Source organism: Aquarana catesbeiana, linkage group LG04 (assembly GCF_042186555.1).
Source record: "Aquarana catesbeiana isolate 2022-GZ linkage group LG04, ASM4218655v1, whole genome shotgun sequence".
Lineage (NCBI taxonomy): Eukaryota > Metazoa > Chordata > Amphibia > Anura > Ranidae > Aquarana > Aquarana catesbeiana.
In genome coordinates, this window is record NC_133327.1 from 467,418,805 (window position 1) to 467,445,986 (window position 27,182).

Sequence of the window (27,182 nt, forward strand, 5' to 3'; positions counted from 1 at the left end):
CTCTGCATAGTTTCCGCCGTTACCATACTTCACTAAATTATTAGTGAAGTATGGTAAACATAATCCTCACTTCCTGCCATTTACTTTCACACCCCTTATGCCTCTGCTTGCTCTGTAACTGACCCTGGACTGTTATTCGACCACGCTTTTGCCTACTGATGCTGTTTTTACCTCTGCCTGATCTGGAACTGACCCTGGACTGTTATTCGACCACGCTTCTGCCTACCGATTCTGTACATAGCTCTGCCTGATCTGGAACCGACCCTGGACTGTTTGACCATGCCTCTTGTCTGCCTCTTGGACTGATCTTGTACCCTGCCAGTGGACTAGTGGGATTCAGAACACAGGGGTCTCACATATGTGAGGGGCTTCAGAATTGTTTTTCTGGATGAAGAAAACAATTTAATTTGTTTTCTCATTCCTAAATTAGGGTCTGGAGACTCGGAGGCTTCGAAGAGATTTGGGTGGGAGAGGCCTCTACCCCTGTCCCTAATCTGTCCTGAACGAGGCCCTACTTCTGCCTGCTGCCTGTAGGACCTATGCCATCATGCCTCTGCCTGTCACATGAACTGACCACACCACATGGACCTGCCTACTACCAGGACCAATATATTGGCACTGCTGACAATCTCTGCCTGCACTGACCCTGGACTGTATATGGACAGTATTCCTGCCTGTTGCCTGGAAAATAGCGTTCGCTTTTGCTGACTGGACCAGTTACTCTTTGCTCAGCATAATGTATTTTGGGGTGTATTTCTTGGTATGTGATTGCTATGTGTCCCTAGAACACCTGATGGTGTTCCTTGCATGTTGGGCCTCTGTATGTGGCCAGGCTGTGTAAAAGTCTCACACATGTGGTATCGCCACACTCAGGAGTAGCAGAATGTATTTTGGGGTGTCATTTTTGCTATGTATATGCTATGTGTTGGAAATATCTTATAAATGCACAACTTTGCGTAAAAAAAAAAAAAAAAAAGCGTTTTCATTTTTTTCCACATTTTCCAAAAACTTTTGGAAAAAAAATGAACCGTTCAAAAGACTCATTATGCCTCATAGATTATACGTTGGGGTGTTAGCTTTCCAAAATGGGGTCACTTTGTGGGCGTTTCCATTGTCCTGGTGCTCCAGGGCCTTCAAAAGTGTAATAGGTGGTTGAGAAATGAGATGTGTAATTTATGCTCCTATATTGGGCCTCTGTATGTGGCCAGGCTGTATAAAAGTCTCACACATTTGGTATCGCCATACTCAGGAGGAGTAGCAGAATGTATTTTGGGGTGTTATTTGTGGTATACACATGCCATGTGAGAGAAATAGCCTATTACAATGACAATTTTGTGGAAAAAAAAAATCATTTTGCAAAGAATTGTGGGGAAAAAAAATGACAACATCAAAAACCTCACACTGCATAATACTAAATATCTTGGCATGTCTACTTTCAAAAAAGGGGTCATTTGGAGGGTATTTGTACTTTCCTGGCTTGTTCGGGTTGCAAAAAATGAGATAGGCCGTCAGTACATCAGGTGTGATTAATTTTTTTATGATTTGCACCACAGCTTGTAGACTCTCTAACTTTCACACAGACCAAAAAATATCCACTAATTTGGGTTATTTTTACCAAAGATATGTAGCAGTATAAATTGTGGCCCAAATTTCTGAAGAAAAATTAATAATTTGCAAAATTTTATCACATAAACTAAGAAAAATGCATTTTTTTTTTCAAAATTTTCGGTCTTTTTTCATTTATAGCGCAAAAAATAAAAAACCCAAAGGTGATCAAATACCACCAAAAGAAAGCTCTATTTGTATGAAAAAGAGGACAACAAATTAATTTGGGTACAGTATTACATGACTGAGTGTCATTCAAAGTGTGACAGCGCTGAAAGCTGAAAATTGGTCTGGGCAGGAGGGGGGTTTAAGTGCCCAGTTGTCAAGTGGTTAAGCAATATGCTTCTACGGAAGCATGTGATCACGCAAACATGCATTTGGGCAAAAAACGAAAGTGTGCGTTGTAAACACGCATTCATGCAACACGTGCCCACGGAAACAGGCATTCTCACAATAAGCAAGCATGCGTTTATGAAACGTAATTATGCTAGATGCATCTATGTAGACATGTATAAACATGCCACTTTATGCAACCATGTATTTTTATGTGCAGTCACGTATTTTATATGATCCAGCATCTATATGCGAACCAGCATTTTTATATGATCAAGCATCCTTATGCGATCAAGCGGCTTTATGTGATCAAGTATACTTATGCAACCATGAGGGCTATCCACCAAAGGCAAACCCACCTCGCACCACAAGTGTACCGTAAGTGCACTCGGAAGTAAAGTTGCCGGAGACCCCAGGGGGAAAAGCAAGGGAAATTTAAAAAAAGCATTCTAGCTTGCACATGATTGGATGATAAAATCAGCAGAGCCTCCCCTCATTTCAGATCTCCCTCCTAGATTCAGAGCGACCGCACCCGCAGTGCAAAGTGGATTTGCCCTCCGCAGACAACTCCCTATGTGAACACATATATTCAAGCAAGCGTATATATTCAGTATCTCACAAAAGTGAGTACACCCCTCACATTTTTGTAAGTTTTTTTTTTTTTTTTTTCATGTGACAACACACTAGAAATTACACTTTACTACAATATAAAAGTAGTGAGTGTACAGCTTGTATAACAGTGTAAATTTGCTGTCCCCTCAAAATAACCCAACACACAGCCATTAATGTATAAACCACTGGCAACAAAAGTGAGTACACCCCTAAGTGAAAATGTCCAAATTGGGCCCAAAGTGTGAATATTTTGTGTAGCCACCATTATTTTCCAGCACTGCCTTAACTCTTGGGCATGGAGTTCACCAGAGCTTCACAGGTTGCCACTGGAGTTCTTTTCCACTGCTCCATGAAGACATCACAAAGCTGGTGGATGTTCGAGACCTTGCGCTCCTCCACCTTCCGTTTGAGAATGCCCTACAGATGCTCAATAGGGTTTAGGTCTGAAGACATGCTGGAGACATGCTTGGCTAGTCCATCATGGGGTGCCAAGGTTTGCCATCCCTGGCCTAGGCCATCTTTATGTAGAGCAACGATTCTTTTTTTCAGATCCTCAGAGAGTTCTTTGCCATGAGGTGCCATATTGAACTTCCAGTGACCAGTATGGGAGAATGAGAGCGATAACACCAAATTTAACACACCTGCTCCCCATTTACACCTGAGACCTTGTAACACTAACGAGTCACATGACACCGGGGAGGGAAAATGGCTAATTGGGCCCAATTTGGACATTTTCACATAGGGTTGTACTCACTTTTGTTGCCAGCAGTTTACACATTAATGGCTGTGTGGTTGAGTTATTTTGAGGGGACAGCAAATTGACACTGCTATAAAAGCTGTACACTCACTACTTTACATTGTAGCAAAGTGTCATTTCTTCAGCGTTGTCACATAAAAAGATATAATAAAATATTTACAAAAATGTGAGGGGTGTACTCACTTTTGTGAGATACTGTATCTTGTATCTTTATGCAAACATCTTTATGTGATTAAGCATTTCTATGTGACCATGCGTTATGTGACTGTAAAATCATGTTGTCATGTACCTGTCTAAACATGCATCTTTATGCAACTATGCATCTTTATGTGATCATAAATAATCAATGTCCATTTATATAAACATGTCCAAACCTGCATCTTTATGCAAGCATTAATAACCATGCATCTCTACGCGATTATGCATTGCATGCAACCATGAACACGCATCTCCATGTAAACACGTAAATGCTTGCACATTTCTGCAAACACAAACATGCATCTTTGTGCATCCATGCATGCTTAAGCGACCATGCATTCTGTGCAACCATGCATCACTACGCGATTATGCATTCTATGCTTGAACATGTATCTCCATGCAAACATGTAAATTCTTGTACATTTCTGCAAACACGAATAAACATGCATTTTTGTGCATCCATGCATGCTTGTGCAACCATGATCATGTATCCCTATGCAAACATGTATATTTATGCAAAACATGAAAAAGAAGATGCATCTCTGTGTGTTTTTAGCAGCCGTGCATCTTTAGCAACCGTGCATTTTAGCAGGCTTGCATGCACATGCTTAACTGCAGCTGGGCCCATACCAGACCTACAGGTTTTTAGTCAAGCACATATGCACTATACTGGAGATACAAGCTCCTTAAAAAAGGCATCCATTCTCACGTTTTCCCAAACATGTATATTTAAACATGCATTTAAGCAGTAAGATTGCAAGCATGTATATTACGCTGCACCTGCTTATAGAGCAGTTAACACTAAAAAGTGAACTGCAAACCATCCAGGAGTGTTTTAAATTTCAGATGTACAGTCTCCCTGGATAAGCAGTAAATCTGCAGAATAAAATCACGACTTGTCTTCACATAGTTCTCCCATAGTAAGTACTCACACTTTAAGGCTGCTGCTATGTCTCCAGAGGCCTACAGCCTGTTGCCACATGCCGTGGCCAGCCTTCCACTTCCTGCCTATATAAAAATAGGCCACACTGTGCGCCTGCGCCCTCTAGTGGCTGGAGGATAAACCGCAGTCCACATGAGTAAGAGTACATAGCTGATTAAACGGCACACTGCTCCCAGTGGCCACCGGGAGAACAGACAGTCAAATTTCTCTCTCTCTCTTTTTTTTTTTTTTAAAGAGAGGAACTGCAAATAAATGCAGACTTGCCTTTCCTGCTGCAGGACTCTGAACATAAACAGGAGTCCAATCTTCACCCATCACGGCGGGCTTTGTCATAAAGAGACCTTCAGAGACTGGGTCCCCCTTAACCACTTCAATACCAGGCACTTTCGCCCCTTCCTGCCCAGGACAATTTTGAGCTTTCAGTGCTATCGCATTTTGAATGACAATTGCGCAGTCACACAACACTGTACCCAAACTAAATTTTTATAATTTTCTTCCTACAAAGAGCTTTTGTTTGGTGGTATTTGATCACCTCTGCGGTTTTTATTTTTTTCTAAACTAAAAAAGACCGACATTTTTGAAAAAGAAAAGTTTTTTTTGTTATAAAATTTAGTTTTTTCCTTCACTGACGTGCACTGATGAGTCGAAACTGATGAGTCGAAACTGATGAGGCGGCACCGATAAGGTGGCACTAATGAGGAGGCACTGATATGTAGAATTGATGAGCACTGATATGCACTGACAGGTGGCACTGATGGGCAGCACTGATTGGGCGGGGACTGACAGGTATAAATGCTGGACACTGATTGGCACTGTGGTGGGCACTGGCAGATTTTATTATTGGGGCACTGCTGGGCACCGATTGGCAGCCGATTGGCACATCTGATGGGGCTGTGCTAATAATGTGCTGATTATCAGCACAGACCCCTCCCTCTGACAGGGAGAGCCGCCGACCAGCTCTCCCTGTCAGCACGAACTGAGGAATGCCGTTTACGGGCATTTCCTGGTTCTCGCGATATCAGCTGTGATTAATCACGTGGTAAGAAGCCTCTGTCAGAGGGTCTTTATCACGATCAGAGATGCGGCGTGTCACGCCGCACTCACGGGTGTACGCCGGCATGCTATCCATATGATGCCCAGCTAGGATAACCGAACCACTTCCAGGCCGTCACTCTGTTATAGGCCGGACGGGAAGTGGTTAATCTGAGGGCCACTCCCCTGGACCTATATAGCACCCTGCAGGAAAGCACCTTGGTCAGAACAAACACTGCACAGGTTTCCATTACGCAGGGTCGAGCGCCGTAAGGCTGCATTATAGGAAAAACCTCAAGGAATCTTCTCTCCTTCCCATGAGGCTTGGGTACCATCCATTTTAGCCTTCATGCCATCCGAATGGATCCGATTATAACGCCCTTTCACTGGGACATCATTGAGTGTTGAAGAGCTTCAAAACAGCCATGACCATCACCTTCAAGACACTGGCGAAAAAACTGAGGTACTTCCTGTATGGGAGGGGTTATATGGGGGAAACCTTCTTACTATTGGTTGCCAGTGTCCAATCACCTAAAGGTAGTATATAAACCTGATAGTTCTTACTATGGTGCTCTGTGTCCCATGATGTACGATAAAGGATTAGGATTTTTATAACGGTTTACCTGTAAAATCCTTTTTTTGGCGTACATCATGGGACACAGAACCTTAAGTAATTACTTAATGGGTTATAGGCTACCTTCCGGTGTTGACACTGGTAAACCCAATCAAGGAAGTTTACTACCTATATAACCCCTCCTCCTTCCAGGAGCACATCAGTTTTTGTCGCAAAGCAATATACTTAAATCCCAAAAAAGAGGGGAGGGACCTCTATGTCCCATGATGTACTCCAAGAAAAGGATTTTACAGGTAAGCTGTTATAAAAATCTTTTTTCTTTATCGCACATCATGGGACACAGAGCCTTAATTACTTGATGGGACGTCCCATAGCAATGCTACTGACACAACCCGCAGGGTACCCCCAGACTTGAGGCTCTATACTGCTGCCTGCAGCACACTGCGCCTGAAGGCGATATCCTCATACCTCCTTACATCCACCTGATAAAATTTTGGGAATGTATGCACTGAAAACCAAGTTGCGGCCTTGCAGATCTGAGCCATGGAGGCATGGTGACGCACTGCCCAAGAAGCACTAATCGACCTGGTAGAGTGCGCCTTAACTTGAAACGGGGGGACTCTTACCCCTTTAATCAGAAGTTTGAATTATCACTTGCTGAATCCACTTAGCAGCAGTGGATTGCGGCGCTGCCTGTCCTTTCTTAGGACCCTCTAGCAGAAGAAAGAAGACATCAGTCTTATGAATCTGAGCAGTGGTCTTTAAATAGATTTCCACTGCTCTCACCACATCAAGACAATGTAGTGACTTCTCTTCCCTGGAACATGGTTTTGGAAAAACCGATGGCAGGACAATATCTTGGTTCAGGTGAAAACCTGAGACCACCTTTGGCAAAAAGCCTGGACGAGGGCATAACACCACTCTGTCCTCATGAAAAATCAAATATGGCAGTCAAGTCCGAAACTCTCCTTGCTGAGGATATAGTAACCAAAAATACCAACTTCCTTGTAGGAAGGATTAGGGGAATATGTTGTATTGGTTCAAATGGCTGTTTTTGTCACACAGACAAAACTAAGTTCAAGTCCCAAGGGTTCAAGGGAGATTTGACGGGCGGAATAAGCCATGTCACCCCTTGTATAAAACCCCGGACTAAAGAATGAGTAGCAAGTAGTCTTTGAAATAAGACCGATAAAGCTGAGACTTGGCCTTTAATAGTACTCAAGGCCAATTTAATTTCTACCCCTATTTGTAGAAAGGCAAGAATTCTGCCTATGATATATTTCAGAGGGTGCCAACCCTTGGATTCACACCAGGAAACATAAGCCTTCCAGACTCTATACTCTGTAAGCTGGCTTCCTTGCACTTATCAGGATAGCTGACCCGGAAAGTCCACGTTTCTTCAGAATGTGTGTTTCAAAAGCCTAGCTGTTACATTTAGAGACCATAAAGAAGGATGGAATATTGGTCCCTGTGAGAGCAGATCTGGCCATAGTGGGAGGGACAATGGGCCCTCCACTGCCATCTTTACAATTTCTGCATACCATGACTTTCTGGGCCATGCTGGTTCCACCAGAATTACCAGCTTTCTTTCCAGCTTGATCCTGCAAAGAAGTCGTGGCAGCAATTAAATAGGGGGAATGCATAGATCAGTGAGAACGGATCCCATGGGGTCACCAATGCATGGTGTCACCAATGCATCCGTTCCGTGTGCGAATTGATCTCTTGTTCTGGCCACAAAGTTGACTAACTTCATGTTGAACCTGGATGCTAGAAGATCTACACCGGGGTCGCCCATCTTTGGCAAACAGTCTGAAATATGTCGGGGTGAAGAGACCATTCCGCTGGGAATAACTGCTGGTGACTCAAGTAGTCAGCCTACCAATTCTCTACTCCTGGAATGAAGACTGCCGATAGGCACGGAACATTCCTTTCTGGCAAGTTAGAATATGGTTCACCGCTCTCTGTGCTGAGAGACTTTCGGTGCCCCCTTGGCGATTGATTACTTTTCCTGAGCTGTGTCTATGATCAGACCCAAGTACTCCAGCCTTTTTAGCGGTACTTAAGGAAGATTTCTCTAGGTTGAGAATCCAACTCAACACTCTTCAGATAGTTGTAGTGCATACGCTTTGCTCCAAAATGAGCCACCGACTGATCTATTAGCAATAGATCGTCTAGGTACACTATGACTGTTATGCCCTGTGCCCTTAACCTGGATAAAGGTGGGGCCAGCACTTTTGTGAACACCCGGGGTGCTGTGGCTAGCCCGAAGGGCAGGGCTACAAAACTGAAAATGCTGCTGTTCTAACTCGAACAGCAGAAACTTTTGATGAGCGGGAAATATAGGGACATGCAGATATGCATCCCTGATGTTGATTGATGCCAGAAGTTCTCCTCCTAGAAGGATAGAAACTACTGACCTGATCGTCTCCATGCGAAAGGAGCGGATCTTCACGAACTGATTTAGATTTCTTAGATCTAGAATGGGTCTGACATCTCCATTTGGTTTCGGTACCATAAAAAAGTTTGAATAAAACCCCAAACCTTACTCTTTTGTGGGGATCTGTATGATCACCCCTTGGAGATATCAAATCGGTCTAGTGCCTGAAACAGATTGTCTTTTCTCTGGATCTTTGGGAACGCTTGGCCTCAGGAAGCGAGACTGTGGAAAGTCCCGAAATTCCAGGTTATACCCCAGCGTTACCATGGAGATGACCCATCTGTCCTGAATTTCTTCTTTTCAGACTTCTGAAAACTGCAGAAGTCTTCCCCCCCACCTTGGTGAGGGGGGTTGCCTCTTCATGATGAGGCTTTAAAATTCTGGCTTGCAGGTATACGACCCCAAGACTTTTTTTTGAGCCTGGGTCTGACTCGGAGATCTTCCTCTAGAGTCTTTATACTTTATTTTGACTGGCAAAAGAGTACTTTTCCCACTAGAAATTGTTTGGATATATTTGTCCAAGTCTTCTCAAAATAGTCACTCCCTATGAAAAGGAAGCCCAGTTAGGAGGTCTTACATGGTGCTTCAGCTGACCAAAAAAATTTTTAACCACAGGATTCTACGCATATGCACAAGTATAAGCATAAGGCAGGACGCCTGGTGAATAAAATCTTTAATAGCATCTATGGCAAAGCATAATGTTTTTGGTAGTTCAGCCAAATCCCAAGCTTGTTGCAGGAAGCTCTCTAAGGGCCTGTTTAAATTGGTCCTTTAGGTACTGACAGACGCTTATTGCTGTGACTGCAGACTGAGTAATGGCACCTGCCATGGAAAAAATAGATTTTAACAGGGATTCCAACTCTTTATCTGTTGTATCCTTAAGCATCTGTGCATTGGTCTACTGGACAAGTTAGGCCTTTATTCACAGACTCCTGTGAGACTCCTTTAGAGGTAGCATGAAAGTAGAATGAACCATCTCCGTAAGATTGTATCAGCATTTTTTTTTAGATTTGAGAGGCTGAAAAAGGTTAATCTACCGTTGTTTCCTCCGCTGAGGAATCATCATCGTTTTTTTTTTTCCTCCTAATCGACTGAGGGTATGCCGGGAATGTATATGTAAAGCGCTGAGTAAATTGACGGCGCTATACAAGTACCTTAAATAATAATAATAATATTTGGAGTCCATCAATTATCAATTTGCTGATATCTAGCGTGTTAAAATTTGTTGTGTGGCTGATAGTTTGTATGGACTGATATCGCGCTGTATTTCTGTATCCAAAGGAGGATAAAGATCAAATAAAGCTTTGCCACAGTAAGATAATTTGCAATCCCACATGCAAAATAAGAACCAATACTATATCCTTTTGGCTGCAGCAAACAAGGTTGATGTGATAGGCAGTGCATAGAACATAAAAGCAAAGGGCTCCCAAAATATGTCACAGGCAGCTCCAGGTGGATATCCCAGTAGCTGAAATGCAAAGAAACAAAGCCACCGTGAAAGTAAAAAATGTAAAGGTGGTAGAGAGCAAGGGTTTGGAAGCTGTGCAGCACTGTAGAGGCAAATCAGTGAATACTGAAATGTTGCAATTCGCCAAAGAATTTCTCACTCTACAATAGAGCTGCACGATTAATCGTCAAGAATCGTTATCGTGATTCTTTTCCCCGTTGCGATCTTGAAAAAAGTGTTTCACGATTCTTGCTATGCAAAGAATTCTCTCTGCTCTTCTGAAGCCACAGCCGTCAAAAGAAAGAAAGAAAAAATACGGGCAGTCTGCTATGAATCAGAACATTCTTTAGCAGTGAATGTAACTAGAAACATTGTAACAATATGTCAATGGAATAGACTTTGTGTGCAAGTTAGGAAAGTTTAACTACTTAAAACACTAAACCTTTTTCTGACATTTGTTGGTTTAAAGTTAAAATCATTTTTTTTTTTTTTGCTAGAAAACTACTTAGAACCCCCAAACATTATATATTTTTTTTAGTAGAGACCCTAGAGAATAAAATGGTGGTTGTTGCAATATTTTATGTCACAGTGTATTTGCGCAGCAGTCTTTCAAATGCAATTTTTTTGGATTTTTTTTTTTTCTTTTTTTAAATAAACACATGCTGGTAGGGTAATTGGCTTCTGTCCAAAATTGGCCCTAGAATAATGAATGAGTTTGGGGACCTTGGATTGTGGGCTCCTTGAGGGTAGGGATCGTGAGTGTGCGATGCATGTGTGGAGCGATGCATAAATTGACGCCGCTATATGGGTACCTTAAATAAATAGGGATAATTGTAGACACGCACACTCACTCAGGTTGAACTGGATGGACTGGTGTCTTTATTCAACCTTACTAACTATATAAACACTAACCAGTAAAGTTAATCCAATTTTTTTTTTGTATAATGTGAAAGATTTTACGTCGCGAGAATCGTGAGAGAATCGTGATTTTTTAATTTTAAGCAAAAAAATTGTGATTCTCATTTTCGCCAGAATCGTGCAGCTCTACTCTACAATAGCACCAAATTCATTACTGTATAGCAAAAGATATAGCAGACAGTAATATAAGAAACCAATAGCTGGAGAGTAAGGACTTCCTACCAAAGTTGGCTTTGGTACTCTGCATTACAGCTTCATTCTACAGATATTAACCTAGGGCAACCTCCTCTGTGGTGAACAAAAGTGGAAAGTAATTTATTTGGTGGAAGACATTGCATGTAGGAGAATGTTAAAATGCAATAGTCGACATTTGTCCATCTATGCTGTTTAGCTTGGATGGGGGAATCAAGTTTTTTCTCTTGTCCAGCCTGCAGTTTTGAATGAGAGAGATCTTAACATGTATGGGCAGCTTAAATGGCTTTCAAACAAGTCCAGACAAAATAAACCAGAAATTAAGATTAAATTATATATAGTACATACCTTCATATTTACAGAAAAAATAGGAAGTGTTTTTGGGCTGTTCAAATTTCCAGTCTTATACCTGCCAAAGGAAACAAAAGATGTTTTACTTTTTTTTTTTTATATACACACACACACACACACACACACACACACACACCATAATATTGGCCCAGAGACTGAAATAGCCAAAGCTTAAAAAAACTACACCTACTGCAAAGGTATAAGCTATGTTTAATTTATCAATTCAAAATTAATCACTGCGCTAGTACTAATAAAGCAGCCGACATAAATTGTATGGTGACAATAAAAAGTATAAAAGATAAATGTATGCAGCGCTAGTAACATAACATTAAAAGTAAAAGTCCATAGTGTTTAGAATAAAGTCCTCAAAGCTGGAACCACCCACGGTGTAGACAGACACAATTAGGTGAGCACAAACTTATCCTCCACCGAACATCAACACACCAGGCCTCTTACCAAAGAAAATGGACCACTGAATTACAGGTGGTCAAACAAGCATGATATATCCACAGCGTCCACAAAACCATTTCACTAGGATCATAGATGGCTGATCAGATGGATATTCAAAGGTGCATGCATAGAATACAAGAAAGCAACTCCTCATTGTGTAGTATTTTAAAACCAGGATCACATTTATTTAACCACTTGCCGCCCGCCATATAGCAGAATGACGGCGGCAAAAGTGGTTTCAAAATCCTGACTGGACGTCATATGACGTCCGCAGGATATTGAGCCGCTGCGCGCCCCCGGGGGCGCGCATCGCGGCGATCGTTGTTGCGGTGTGTCAGTCTGACACCCCGCAGCACCGATCTAGGTAAAGAGTCTGACGGAGACTCTTTACCACGTGATCAGCCGTGTCCAATCACAGCTGTTCACAATGTAAATAGGAAGAGCCGGTGATCGGCTTTTCCTCACTCGCGTCTGACAGACGCGAGTAGAGGAGAGCCGATCGGCTGCTCTCCTGACAGGGGGGGTCTGTGCTGATTGTGTATCAGCACAGCCCCCCCCCTCGGATCCTATCCAGGACCACCAGGGAAGCCGCCCAGGACCACCAGGGAAGCCGCCCAGGACCACCAGGGAAACCAGTCACACTGGACCACCAGGAATGCCCCCTAGACACCCAGGGACATACTAATCAGTGCAAAGGCAGCTGCCAATCAATGCCCAGGCAGCTGCCAATCAGTGCCCACTCCAATGCCTACCACCAGGGATGCCTATCAGTGCGGCGTATCAGTGCCCATCAGTGCCATGTATCAGTGCCCATCAGTGCCACGTATCAGTGCCATGTATCAGTGCCCATCAGTGCCACGTATCAGTGCCGCCTATCAGTACCCAGCAGTGCCACCCATAAGAACGCATCTTTGCAGCCTTTCAGTGCCCATCAGCGTCGCCTATCAGTGCCCAGTGCCCACCAGTGCCACCCATGAGTGCCCATCAGTGCCACCTATCAATGCCCTATCAGTGCCAAATATCAGTGCCCATCGTCAGTGCCACCTCATCAGTGCCACCTTATCAGTGCCACCTCATCAGTGAAAGAGAAAACTTACTTATTTAAACATTTTTAAACAGAAACAAAAGCAAAACTTATTTTTTTCAAAATTTTCGGTCTTTTTTTATTTGTTTCACACAAAAAAAAAAACACAGAGGTGATCAAATACCACCAAAAGAAAGCTCTATTTGTGGGAACAAAATGATAAAAATTTAGTTTGGGTACAGTGTAGCACGACCGCGCAATTGCCATTCAAACTGCGACAGTACTGAAAGCTGAAAATTGGTCTGGGCAGGAAGGTGTATAAGTGCCCTGTATTGAAGTGGTTAAAAACAGCCAGGGTACTCACATTTTGGCAAATAAAAACAGGCATGTCAAAAAGCAACAGTCTGTTATGGATAGCACTCGTTTACAACCAAAAAGGTGGCGACACGTGACAGCGTCGTGATGTCAGAGCTCTGTTTAATTCAGGTTTGTGAACAAAAGAGATCCTGTATACAGGTTGATGTATAAATGCTGCAAAGAACACAATTATAACACGGCAATACTGAATACTTTTGTAAAACATGTGCAATAATTAAAGTGGTTCTAAAAGGCAGGGTTTTTTTTACCCAAATGCATCCAGCTTAAAAAAAAAAAAAAAAATCTTCTGGGTGCAGTACTCCACCTCCCAGCCCCCCTCCTCCTTACCTGAGCCCCATCCCAATCCAGCGATGTGCACAAGAGCAGCGACATACCTGGGTCCCTCTCCTCATTGACTCACACAGTAATTGGCTCCTGTTGCTGTCAGTCACAGCTAGTGAGCCTATGAGAAGAGTGTGGGGGGGGGCCAAGCCACACTATGAATGGATTATGTCCATTCACAATAGCGTGGCTTGGGAGCGAGCCTGCTAGAGTGCCCAAGTGATTTTATGAGAAGTATCAGATCTTTGGTTAGTTACAGTGACATGCCTTTCTTCTTATTCGGGGGTCGGCAACCTGTCAATCCAATGGTGTTCACATCCCTGCCTTCCCTCAGTCTGAAGTACTCCTCCCCCCACCTGTATAGCTAATCTCATTGAAAAAACAAAAAACAAAAAAAAAAAAAACACAACAAAAACAAGTCCATAGAGTTTGATACACAGGAAAAAAAAAAAAAAAAAAAAAAACACACACACAAATGGAAACCTCTATATACACAATCCTATATCCACAGTTGATACAGTGGAATGTAAAAAAAAAAAAAAAAAAACCCTTTCAGGGTATTTCTATATAAAGATTATAAAACGGATGAATTATGAACTCTAAAGATTATCGAATCAACTCAGAGGAACACTCAGGGCAAAATAGCTTTTTCCCCCAAGAAAAAAAAATGCTGAATAGCCAGTTAAACAAAGAATTCTAATGTGTACAGACCAAGTAATACAGTGCCTTGAGAAAGTATTCTTTCATACCCCTTTTGTCATGTTACAACCAAAAACATAAATGTATTTTCTTGGGATTTTATGTGAAAGACCAACACCAAGTGGCACATAATTGTTTAGTGGAAGGAAAATTATAAATAATTTTCAAATTTATTTTTACAAATAAATATCTAAAGTGTGGTGTGCATTTGTATTCAGCCCCTCTGAGTCAATACTTTGAAGAACCACCTTTCGCTCCAATTACAGCTGCAAGTTTTTTTGGGGATGTCTCTACCAGCTTTGCACATCTAGAGAGAGTTAAATTTTTGCCCATCCTTTGTAAAATAGTTCAAGCTCTGTCCGATTTGATAGAGAGCATCTGAGGAGCAATTTAAGTCTTGCCACAGATCCGCAATTGGATTTGGACTTGACTGGGCCTGTCTGGTGTGTTCCTCGGCCTTCATGATGCTGTTTGTTCAATAAGGTTCTTTAACCACTTCAGCCCAGGAAGAATTTACTCCCTTCCTGACCAGAGCACTTTTTGCGATTCGGCACTGCGTCGCTTTAACTGACAACTGCGCAGTCGTGCAACATTGTACCCAAACAAAAGTGACGTCCTTTTTTTTCACACAAATAGAGATGTCTTTTGGTGGTATTTGATCGCCTCTGTGGTTATTTTTTGCGCTATAAACAAAAAAAGGAGTGACAATTTTGAAAAAAAAAAAGCTTTTTTTTTTACTTTTTGCTATAATAAATATTCCCCAAAAAATATTTAAAAAAAACATTTTTTTTCCCTCAGTTTAGGCTGATATGTATTCTACATATTTTTGGTTAAAAAATAAATAAAAAATATCGCAATAAGCGTATATTGATTGGTTTGCGCAAAATTTATAGCGTCTACAAAATAAGGGAAAGTTTTATGGCATTTTTATTATAATTTTTTTTTTATTATTAGTAATGGCGGCGATCTGCGATTTTTATCATGACTGCAACATTATGGTGGACACATCGGACATTTTTTACATTATTTTGGGACCACTGTCATTTATACAGCAATCAGTGCTATAAAAATGCATTGATTACTGTGTAAATTCAACTGGCAGTGAAGGGGTTAACCACTAGGGGAAGTGAAGGGGTTAAGTGTGTCCTAGGGAGTGATTCTAACTGTGAGGGGGCTGGACTTCAACACACAGGACAGTGATCACAGCTTTCGATGACAGAGAGCTGTGATCACTGTACTGTCACTAGGCAGAACAGGGAAATGCTTTGTTTACAAAAGCATCTCCCCGTTCTTCCTCTCCCTGACACGATCGCGGGCACCCGGCGGACATTGAGTTTGCGGGACCGACGGACACAGAGACCGCGGCAGCACGCACGCGACACCGCTTCTTAAAAGGGGACATACCTGTACGCCCTTTTGCCTGGCAGTGCTATTCTGCCGTCCTACATGGGCATGCGCTGGTCAGCAAGCGGTTAACAAACCTCTGAGGGCTTCACAGAACAGATGTATTTATACAGAGATTAAATTACACACAGGTGGACTCTAGTTACTAATTAGGTGAATTCTGAAGGCAATTGGTTCCAATAGATTTTAGTTAGGGGTAACAGAGTAAAGGGGGGCTGAATATAAATGCACTCCACACTTTTCACATATTTGTAAAAAAAAAAAATAGAAAACCATTTATAAAATTTTCCTTCCACTTCACAATTCGGTGCGACTTTGTGTTGGTCCATCACATAAAATACCAATAACATTTTTGGTTGTAACATGACAAAATGTCGACCCTAAACATACAGTCAGAGCTACAATGGAATGTTTTAGATCAAAGCATATTCATGTGTTAGAATGGCCGAGTCAAAGTCCAAACCTAAAATCCATTTGAGAATCTGTGGCAAAACTTGAAAATTGCTGTTCACAGATGCTCTCCATCCAATTTGGCGCGCTTGAGCTATTTTGCAAAGAAGAATGGGCAAAAATGTCACTCTCTAGATCAGGGGTGCCCAACCTTTTGAGGAGCGAGGGCCACTTTATCGACTTAGTAACCGGTCACAGGCCACAATGAGCATAAAGGGGGGATGGCAGGTCTGTGTCCACCCTGCATATGTAGAGCAGACACGGATGTAACCCGTTCTACACTAAGGGCCCTCCAATCCGCCCAGACAGAAGGGGGCAGATCCCCTTCTGTTCTTTATTAACCACTTCAGCCCCGGAAGGATTTACCCCCTTCCTGACCAGAGCGTTTTTTGCGATTCGGCACTGCGTCGCTTTAACTGACAATTGCGCTGTCGTGCGACGTGGCTCCCAAACAAAATTGATGTCCTTTTTTTCCCACAAATAGAGCTTTCTTTTGGTGGTATTTGATCGCCTCTGCGATTTTTATTTTTTGCGCTATAAACAAAATAAGAGCGACAATTTTGAAAAAAAACGCATTATTTTTTACATTTTGCTATAAAAAATATCCCCCAAAAATACATTTTTTTTCTTCAGTTTAGGCCGATCGTATTCTTCTACATATTTTTGGTAAAAAAAAAAAAAAAAAAAAATCGCAATAAGCGTTTATTAATTGGTTTGCGCAAACGTTATAGTGTTTACTAAATAGGGGATAATTTTATGGCGTTTTTATTAATAATTTTTTTTTTTTACTAGTAATGGCGGCGATCAGCGATTTTTATTGTGACTGCGACGTTATGGCGGACATGTCGGACATTTTTGACACATTTTTGGGACCATTGTCATTTATACAGCGATCAGTGCGATTAAAAATGCACTGATTACTGTGTAAATGACACTGGCAGTGAAGGGGTTAACCACTAGGGGGCGGGGAGGGGTTAAGTGTGACCTAGGGAGTGATTACTAACTGTAGGGGGATGGGCTGTGTGGGTGACGTCACTGATCTCTGCTCCGATGACAGGGAGCAGAGATCGAGTGACACTTGTCACTAGGCATCCGCTCCATGAGGCGATCGCGGGTATCCCCGCGGCGATCAAGTCCTCGGGACCCGCGACCCGACTCACGGAGCTCCCGGCCGGCGCGCACGCACGGGCACGGCGGGAAATTCAAATGGACGTACAGGTACGCCCATTTGCCCAGCCGTGCCGCTCTGCCGACGTACATCGGCGTGCGCCGGTCGGCAAGCGGTTAAGGAGATCGGATTGCAGATAGGCGGATGTAAACGGACACGAGTCCGTTTACATCTGCCACTCTATAGGAGGTGAATGGAGTCCGTTGGAGTCCACCTGAAAAACAGACAGGCAGACCCGATTGGACCGATCATGTGAAAGGGGCATAAGGCTGCTTTCACACTGATGCACAGCGGTTTACCTGCTCCTCAAATGAACTCAATCTTCACTTCTTCCCCAGGATTCCTGCAGCTGGCTGGTACTGGCCGTGGGTACTGCTGACAGGTGCTGGTACTGCTGGCGGGTACTTCTGGCTGGTACTGGTACTGCTGGTTTATACTGCTGGCACTGATGACTGGTACGGATGGTGGGTACTGGTACTGCTGGCAGGTACTTCTGGCTGGTACTGGTACTGTTGGTTGGTACTGGTAGCTGCTGTCCCAGATCGCGGGTTCCTGTGTCCCGACCCGCCATTCTCCAGCATAATTATGACAGAAGCATGCAGCTGCAGTAGAGAGCAGAGCCGATGCTTCCTGTCACAGGCGCAGTACATTTGGTATCACTCCACCTGTGAAGGAGCCGGCGCTATACAGGAAGCATCGTCTCCATTTCCTCTAGCGGCAGCTCCGTTCTTCGCACTAATGCTCGGAGATGGCGGGTCGGGAACACGCGATCTGGGCTTGCCGACCCTCCATCTCAGAGCAAGACATGGTGGGCCACATCAGACGGCGCCAGCAGTTGGGCACCCCTGCTCTAGATGTACAAAGCTGGTAGAGGAATCCCCAGAAACACTAGCAGCTGTAATTGCAGCGAAAGAATTGACTCAGGGGGGCTTAATACAAATACATGGCACACTTTTCACATATTTATTTGTAAAAACTTTTGAAAATCATTTATCACACTCTGTGTTGCTCTATCACATAAAATGCCAATAAAATACATTTACGTCTTTGGTTGTAACATGACAAAATGTGAAAAATTTCAAGGGGTATGAATATTTTTTCAAGTGTGTGTGTGTGTGTGTGTGTGTGTGTGTGTGTGTGTGTGTGTGTGTACAGCATCTCACAAAAGTGAGTACACCCCTCACATTTTTGTAAATATTTTATTATATCTTCATGTGACAACACTGAAGAAATGACACTTTGCTACAATGTAAAGTACTGTAAAGCTCGTCTAACCGTGTATATTTGCTGTCCCCTCAAAATAACTCACACAGCCATTAATGTCTAAACCACTGGCAACAAAAGTGAGTACACTCTTAAGGGAAAATGTCCAAAATATCCAAGTGTCAATATTTTGCGTGGCCACCATTATTTTCCAGCACTGCCTTAACCCTCTTGGGCATGGAGTTCACCAAAGCTTCACAGGCTGGCATTGGAGTCCTCTTCCACTCCTGCATGACATCACAGAGCTGGTGGATGTTAGAGACCTTGCACTCCTCAACCCTCCATTTGAGGATGCCCCACAGATGCTCAATAGGGATTAGGTCTGGAGACATGCTTGGCCAGTCCATCACCCTTACCCTCAGCTTCTTTAGCAAGGCAGTGGTCATCTTGGAGGTGTGTTTGCAATCGTTATGTTGGAATGCTGCCCTGCGGCCCAGTCTCTGAAGGGAGGGGATTATGCTCAGCTTCAGTATGTCACAGTACATGTTGGCATTCCTGGTTCCCTCAATGAACTGTAGCTCCCTAGTGCTGGCTGCACTCATGCAGCCCCAGACCATGACACTTCCACCACCATGCTTGACTGTAGGCAAGACACACTTGTCTTTGTACTTTTTACCTGGTTGCTGCCACATACGCTTGACACCATCTGAACCAAATAAGTTTATCTTGGTCTCATCAGACCATGGGACATGGTTCCAGTAATCCATGTCCTTAGTTGGCTTGTCTTTAGCAAACTGTTTGCGGGCTTTCTTGTGCATCATCTTTAGAAGAGGCTTCCTTCTGGGACAAAAGCCATGCAGATGCAATTTGAAGCAGTGTGCAGCTTACAGTCTGGGCACTGACAGGCTGACCAACCCCCCCCCCCCCCCCCCCCATCCTCTGCAGCAATGTTGGCAGCACTCATACATCTATTTCCCTAAGACAACTTCTGGATATGACGCTGAGCACATGCACTCAACTTCTTTGGTCGACCATGGTGAGGCCTGTTCTGAGTGGAACCTGTCCTGTTAAAGCGCTGTATGGTCTTGGCTACCGTGCTGCAGCTCAGTTTCAGGGTCTTGCAATCTCCTTATAGCCTAGGCCATCTTTATGTAGACTGTAGAGCAACAAATTTTTTTATTTTTTTTTAAAGTTATCTTTATTAGAAATTTTAAGGTGAGAACAAAACAATACAGAGCCTATTGGGCATACCCAGGCTCGTTCACTACAACTACAAACTAGATAGAAAATAAAAACAAAAACAAAAAAAAAAAAAAAAAAAAAACACATAAACTACCTAAACCACTGTACGCTCGCCCACCTGTGTAGAATATTCAAAGCAATTCTCCAATTCCACATATATCCTACAAAGCTTACTTTAGTTTCTTGTGAAATAAAGTGTACATTATAGATACATAATTGCATTCCCTCCCTCCCCCTGACTATTGACCGAGCATCCCAGGGGTCTTATGAGATCGGAGATGCCACTTGGGTCATTCACGGTACTTAGCAGAACGTTACTAATCGTCCATCGAGTCTGCATTAGTGGACAGGGAATCCGTCCAAATATCCCATATTTTGTGAAATTTTTTGGCACATCCACGTGACAGGTAGGTAGCCTTGTCTAGTGGTAGAGCCGCATTCACTAACCTCTTCCAAAAATGTAATGAGGGTGCGGATGAGGCCTTCCATCTGAGTACTGTCGACTTACGGGCATAATAAAGTAGTAATCCTAGCAGGGTTCTAATAGTCCGACTTGGGGCCAGGGGTTCCACAAGTCCCAGCAGACATACCTCTACAGACAGTGGTACAGGAACAGTGGCGACAGTCAAAATAAAATTGGTTACCTCAACCCAAAAAATTTCGATCTGAGGACAGCTCCAAAATATGTGAATGAAATCCGCTGAGGATGAGTTGCATCTCCAGCAGGAGGGAGGAATAGATGGATATATTTTGTGTAGACGCACGGGTGTGTAATATACCCTATGTACTATTTTAAATTGCACTAATTTGTCTCTAGCTGATACTAGCTGTGAAAAGGGACACTGCCACAGTTCCTCCCAATCTTCTGTGTCTAGTGTAGGGAAATCGACCACCCACTTTGCCTTAAGGTTTTCTAATCCCGTGTGTATATTAGGGAGTAACGCTTTATATATGGTGGATAAGGGCTTAGTTAGAGTTTCGTTCCTGAGCAGAGTTTCCAGATTTGAGGTGTAAAAGGCCATGATCAAACTGGGTGTTAAAGGCGTGTCTAAGCTGCAGGAATCTAAACAAGTGAGAGTTAAGTAAATCATATTGTTGTTTCAACTCGTCAAAAGTCTGCATTCGGTCATCCAAACAGATCTGGTTTATATATTTGATGCCCTTGCATGCCCATATACTAGGGTCAGGAATGGACCCAAATTCTGACAATTGCGGGTTAAACCAAAGAGGGCTGTGCGGGGATGTGTGTCCAGAAGGTATGGGGCGCATGGAATTTGCCACCGACCACGCTCGTATAACCGCTTTCATTGCCGTTGTAAGAGGGAAGGGAGCCCTAGGACCCCGGTAAAGTAAGTTCCGTAGCGCCTCGTATGACCCTAGATGTGCTGCTTCTAGAACCACTGCTGCATTGGACCCATCAGAGACCAGCCAGTTGTGGGCATGTGATAATAGAGCCGCCATGAGATAAGAATGGAGGTCAGGGCAAGCCAAGCCTCCCTCCCCCCAAGGTCTCTGTAGCACCGCCAGCCTAAATCTCGGCTGACCGGTTCCCCAGAGAAAAGAGGATAGAATGGTATTTATCAGGCAAAATACTTTTTTTGGAATCCAGATAGGGGCGTGTCTGAGAACATAGAGAAAGGCGGGCAGTAGTTTCATCTTGAATAAATTAATCCTCCCAATTAGAGAGAGGGGGAGATGTGCCCAAGCCTTCAGTCTTGTCCTCATCATTTGTATCAGTGGTTCAAAGTTAAGGGTATAATAGTCAGAGGTAGATGTGGAAATGTGGATGCCTAGATATTTAATTTTGTCTGTCCATAATAAGGGAAGGTTGGGATCTGCTATGTCCTTTGCGGCTATATCTATCGGTAAGATTTGGGATTTTTCCCAGTTCACTTTGAGTCCCGAGCAACTAGTGAAATTTGAAAGAATGGTCAGCGTCTCTTGGAGGGGTTGAGCAGGGTCATTCAAAAAAATAATTAGATCATCTCCGTATAAAGCCACTTTCTCATGTATGGATCCCACCTGTATGCCCCTAACCCCATCTGCCTGTCTCAAGGCCGAAGCAAGTGGTTCCATCACCAAGGCAAATAAAGCTGGTGACAGCGGACAACCTTATCTCGTACCTCTTCCCACCGAAAAAGGTGCCGACAGAGCACCATTAAATTTTATCTGCGCTGTTGGGTCCTTATACAAAATATTAATCCACCTACGGAATTCTTCTCCAAAACCCATAACCTCAAGTCCCGAAGACATATAAGGCCATTCCACCGAATCAAATGCCTTTTCAATATCTAGCCTAACCAATACCCTCGTGGAGGACTCAGTGGGAGGCAGCTGCAGATGTGTAAATACTCTACGTAAATTTATATCTTTTGATTTCCCTGGCATGAAACCAGTCTGGTCAGGGATGGTAGAATCATCCGCAGTCTGGTCGCTAATATTTTTGTCAAGATCTTGAGGTCATAGTTTAGCAAGGAGATCGGCCTATAGGAAGTACAGAGGGATATGTCCTTGCCGGGCTTAGGAATGAGGACTATGTGTGCCTGGTACATAAAAAGGGGCAAGGACATCTGCCTTTTACTTTCAGAGAAGACCTTCAACAGTTTTGGTGCAACTAAAGAGGCATACATTCGGGGGCGTGGCCTGGACAGCGATGTGAGCGGACGTGCGAGACTGTAGCTCCGCTGCCGGCAGATCCTTCTGTACCCATCCTGCACGATAGGAACACCGAAACCCGCTCCAAAACAACCAGGGACCGAGCACGGACTCCCGAGCATATCATGTCCCCGCCGAGACGCACTACCACAGCCTCCTCTTCCCTCGAGAGATACCGAAGGACGGACCGGGATGCGGAGGCCCAAGATGGCGCCGCGCCAGCAGATCACGCGGCATCTCACACAGAACAAGAGCCTAACGACACCAGTAAGGTACTTGAGGCAATCTCGCTATGTCAATCCACCTTGACAACTAAAATAGAGGAGGTGAAGGTGGACATTTCGCAATTAGACAAGATATGTCAAAAATTAGGGAGCGGGTCGCTGAGGCTGAGACCAGAATTGGGCGGGTGGAGGACACACTATACCCTATGCAGAATTCACAGGAGGACATACAACGCCAGCTACAACAACTGGCACAGAAACAGGATGATTTAGAGAACCGTACCCGCAGGTCCAACCTCCGGTTTATTGGACTGCCAGAGGGCTCAGAAGGCACTGACCCAGCCACCTTTTTAGAGCAACTCCTGCTTAAAACATACGGGAGGGAGGCATTTTCAACCACTTTTGTAGTGGAACGCGCTCATCGTATGCCAGCTCGACGCCCACCTGAGGGGGCACCCCCGCGCACATTTATTGCAAAACTGTTGAACTTCAGGGACCGAGACGCGGTCCTAAAGCTGGCAAGACTTAAAGGAAACATCCCATTTCAATCTGGTTTCATCTCAGCATTTCGGGACTTCTCAGCAGAGGTCCAACGTCAAAGAGCCCGGTTTTCTGACATAAAACGCCGCCTGAGAGCGCACCATATCAAATATGCGATGCTCTTCCCAGCCCGCCTTCGTGTGGTGGGCGAGGATCGCGTCCACTTTTTTGATGACCCAAACCTGGCCTCCACATGGCTGGATCAGCAAGATGCGCAAAGAAATTGTCCTGCCTGATGCACACCATCGCGGCCGGATACAGTAAGTGCCACTACACTGTTCCTTGAACTGAGATATTCCTTATGTCCCCTGAGACCTGCTCCCACAAAATGTACCTTCACTGACCCCATAGACGTGGGTTCTCTACTGAACATTATACTCCTCGGCCCTACAACCACCATCTATACACCCAGGCCCTCCATCGACAAAATTACACAACGATAGTGTGCCTCATACGCTGCTTCAGATCCATACGTATATCACTACAGGACCTTTAAGCCTCCGGTACGAGGGCCTGCACAATAATCAACACTAGAACAGCCGGTCACCTTGGATCATCCCACCAATATTATGCCTCACTTGACAGAGGACTGCCACGACTCCATCACTACCTACGGAACTCGGGGACTTTCTCCTGGCTAATTATAAAGTATCTTTGTCACATGCCACAGTTAAATGGTTCCTACCACATGGACATTTTCCTACCCGCCGCAAAACTGAAGCTACGTGCGGTTCATCGCTGGTGTAATACCCAGTATTTGTTCGCCCCCCAAAGGGTGTTTGATTATGTCGCCACCGTCGTTGCCCAATAGGCTCTTGACGGCGTCGATCTGTTTGGTGTGCACCTGTTTTTCATTTTTGCCTTTTATTCCTTACAGATGCACTAGGTTTGGGTTATATGCCCCAGTCAAGTTTGGGCGATTGAGGGCAGGGAGGGAGGGGAGGGCGGGGAGGGGAAAAGTTAAAGTTCAAGTTAAGCTAAGAAACATGTATAACAATCTGCAATGCCTGATAATGAATATGTGTGTGTACTGCTATATGGAGACGGGAGGAGTTGCTGAGATTACCCTGGGGGGATGGGGGATGGCATGCGCCCCTAAAAAGCACCATACATTAACCCTAACAGAAACATGGAGACACTATTTAAATGGCTAATTTGAAATTCCTCATATGGAACATCCGCGGGATCCGAGATAAACTTAAACGCACGGCTGTCTTCACGTGCCTTAAAACGTATCGTGCAGATGTCACGGTTTTAGTTGAGACCCATGTTACAGGACGGCTCCAGCTTGCGCTGAAGCGGCCATGGGTAGGTTGGGCGTTCCATGCCACCCACACTCCCTATTCCCGAGGGGTCTCGGTACTAATAACCAAAACTGCCTCCTTTGCATTGATCTCAGTACGTACAGATCCCCACGGCAGCTATGTTTTTATACACTGTACGGCTCCCAATACTTGGTTATGGCATTCTACATACCCCCACCGTATAAATCCACCTTAATCACAGAAGGCCTACTATATATGGCTCAACACCCCAATATACCTGCTATCTGGATGGGGGACTGTAATATGGTACTGAATCCCCAGGTAGATAAAACACAGGCAAACCAAAGGGTCCACATCCCAGATACTACCAGACTAGGGCGCACACTAAAAGAATTCTCGCTGACTGACGTCTGGAGATACAAGCACCCCCACGATTTAATATACTCATGTTTTTCTGCAACTCACTCCACTATGTCCCGCATCGACCTCATTCTAGTTTCCGACACGATACTTCCCAAATTAATAGACTCAGGATATCACACTAGATCCCTCTCTGATCATGCCCCCTGCTGGACAACACTGAAACTGACCCAACACGTTAGTCCTCGTACATGGCGTTTACATCCCTTCTGGTTGTCAATGATGAAGGACCAAGAGGAGACACACAGACTGGAAATTCTTTTTCAGAACTAACCAAAACACTGCCCCGGTAGGACACATCTGGGAGGCGTACAAATTACATGTCCGCACTATTCTAACCTCTCGCATAAATAGAATTAAAACCTCCTCCAATTTACTCCTTGAGCAGACCTCAGATAGGATTGACCTCCTAACAAAGGAGTTTCACAAAGACCCCAGTCAGGACAGGGCAGCAACACTTAGACTCCACACACGACTATTGGATCAACTACACTACGACAAAGCCAAAAAAAAGCTCTTTTTCCTACAACAAGGCATGTTCGAGCAAGGGGAGCGCGCTGGCAAATTACTAGCATACTTAGCTCATCAGAACACTAACCCCCCAGTAGTGGTGACCCTCCTGGGACCCCAAAACACCATAATATCAGACCCCCCCCGCAGTAGCAGAGGCTTTTCGTAAATACTACTCTGACCTATACTCCTCTAAAGTATCAGTTACTGCACAGGAAACTAGATCATTCCTCCAGGCAATCCCCTTTCCACAACTATCTGATCCTCAGATACAAGAACTAGAGGCCCCCCTCACACTAGACGAAATTAACCTAGCTATAGCTTCCTTGGCGCCGGGCAAGGCACCAGGGGGAGATGTTATCCCACTAGATTTCTATGCGGCATACTCTGAGATATTGGCTCCTGAACTTTTGAAATTATACAATCACATATTCGAAACTGAATCCCTCCCTGAAACCCTACGCCAGGCAGTAATTATAGTAATCCCCAAACCGGGTAAGGACCCCCAACTACCAGAATCCTACCGCCCTATCTCACTTCTCCAAGCAGACATAAAAATGCTAGCCAAAATATTAGCTATACGCCTCAATACCAGCATTCTCTCCCTCATTCACCCTGATCAGACAGGGTTCATGCCAGGCAAAAACACAGCTATGAATTTAAGACGCCTCCACATGAATATTCAAGCGGAACATGAGAATATAGGAGGTAGGGCGGTAGTAGCGCTCGACGCCGCTAAGGCGTTCGATTCAGTGGAGTGGGGATACCTCTGGGAGTGCCTGCGGGGATACGGTTTTGGTCCCAACTTTATACAATGGGTACAGCTACTATATTACTCCCCAATGGCAAAAGTGGTGGTAAATGGCTGGACATCCGATTCCTTCCCACTGAGCAGAGGAACCCGTCAGGGTTGCCCGCTATCCCCTCTGCTATATGCTTTGGCGGTGGAACCCTTGGCTATCTCCCTCAGACAAAACCCACACATACGGGGACTACGAGCGGGACCTCTGACGGAGACATTAAGCTTGTATGCAGACGACATGCTTTTATATCTAGAAGATACCGGCCCTTCCCTGCAGGCGTCCCTCCTAACCATTGAAGAATTCGGTAAACACTCAGGTCTAAACATGAACTGGACTAAATCTCAGATTCTCCCCATGGATCTGACGGCCCCCACACAAAGCGCGGCATCCCTCCCTCTGCAAAGAGTTGCAGCTATTAAATATTTAGGTATAGAAATCACTAGAGACCCACTGGAATACATCACAAACAATATCGAACCACTTTTCCCATATCTAAAATCCCGAACGCAAACCTGGGCAAGACTTCCTCTTGGAATAATGGGCAGGATTAACCTTTTTAAGATACTACTGCCAAAGTTCCTATATATACTTTGGAATTCCCCAATTTCTATTCCCCTCAAAACCTTTAAAACCATTGATAAAATTCTTAACTCCTTTGTGTGGGGTTCCAATAGGCATAAACTAGCCTGGAATACACTTAAGAACCCAACTTCATGTGGGGGCGCTGCCCTTCCGGATGTCCACACATATTATTTAGCAGCTCAGCTATCACACTTCTATTATATCCACAAAACGGACGAGGAAAGATATCAAATCTTAGTATGTAAGAGACCCAACAAAGACTTATACTCCCCATTACAAGTACTCTTTAGAGGAGGCAACACGAAACATAAAAAAGAGGATCGCAACCTGCTGCTGTCCCAACACAGACGAGTATGGGAAAGGGCTGTCAGACTCACTGGTACTGATTTTTTTCATTCACACACCCCATTGTGGCGCAACCCACAACTGAGGGAGCTTATGTCTC

General features: G+C 44.1%; 1 protein-coding gene across 8 annotated transcripts in view; it reads right to left on the minus strand.

Moving 5' to 3' along the window:
- Positions 1–27,182, minus strand: part of ARID4B (AT-rich interaction domain 4B) — a 1,373,103-nt gene that overhangs the window by 1,245,796 nt on the left and 100,125 nt on the right. For 5 of the 8 annotated variants that reach the window (XM_073627569.1, XM_073627567.1, XM_073627566.1 and 2 more), the window contains exon 2: positions 11,397–11,457. The exons of the other annotated variants lie outside the window; for them this stretch is intronic. In XM_073627569.1, the coding sequence (XP_073483670.1) occupies positions 11,397–11,457 (61 nt within the window). The remainder of the gene's footprint in view (positions 1–11,396; positions 11,458–27,182) is intronic. 8 annotated transcript variants of the gene reach the window in all.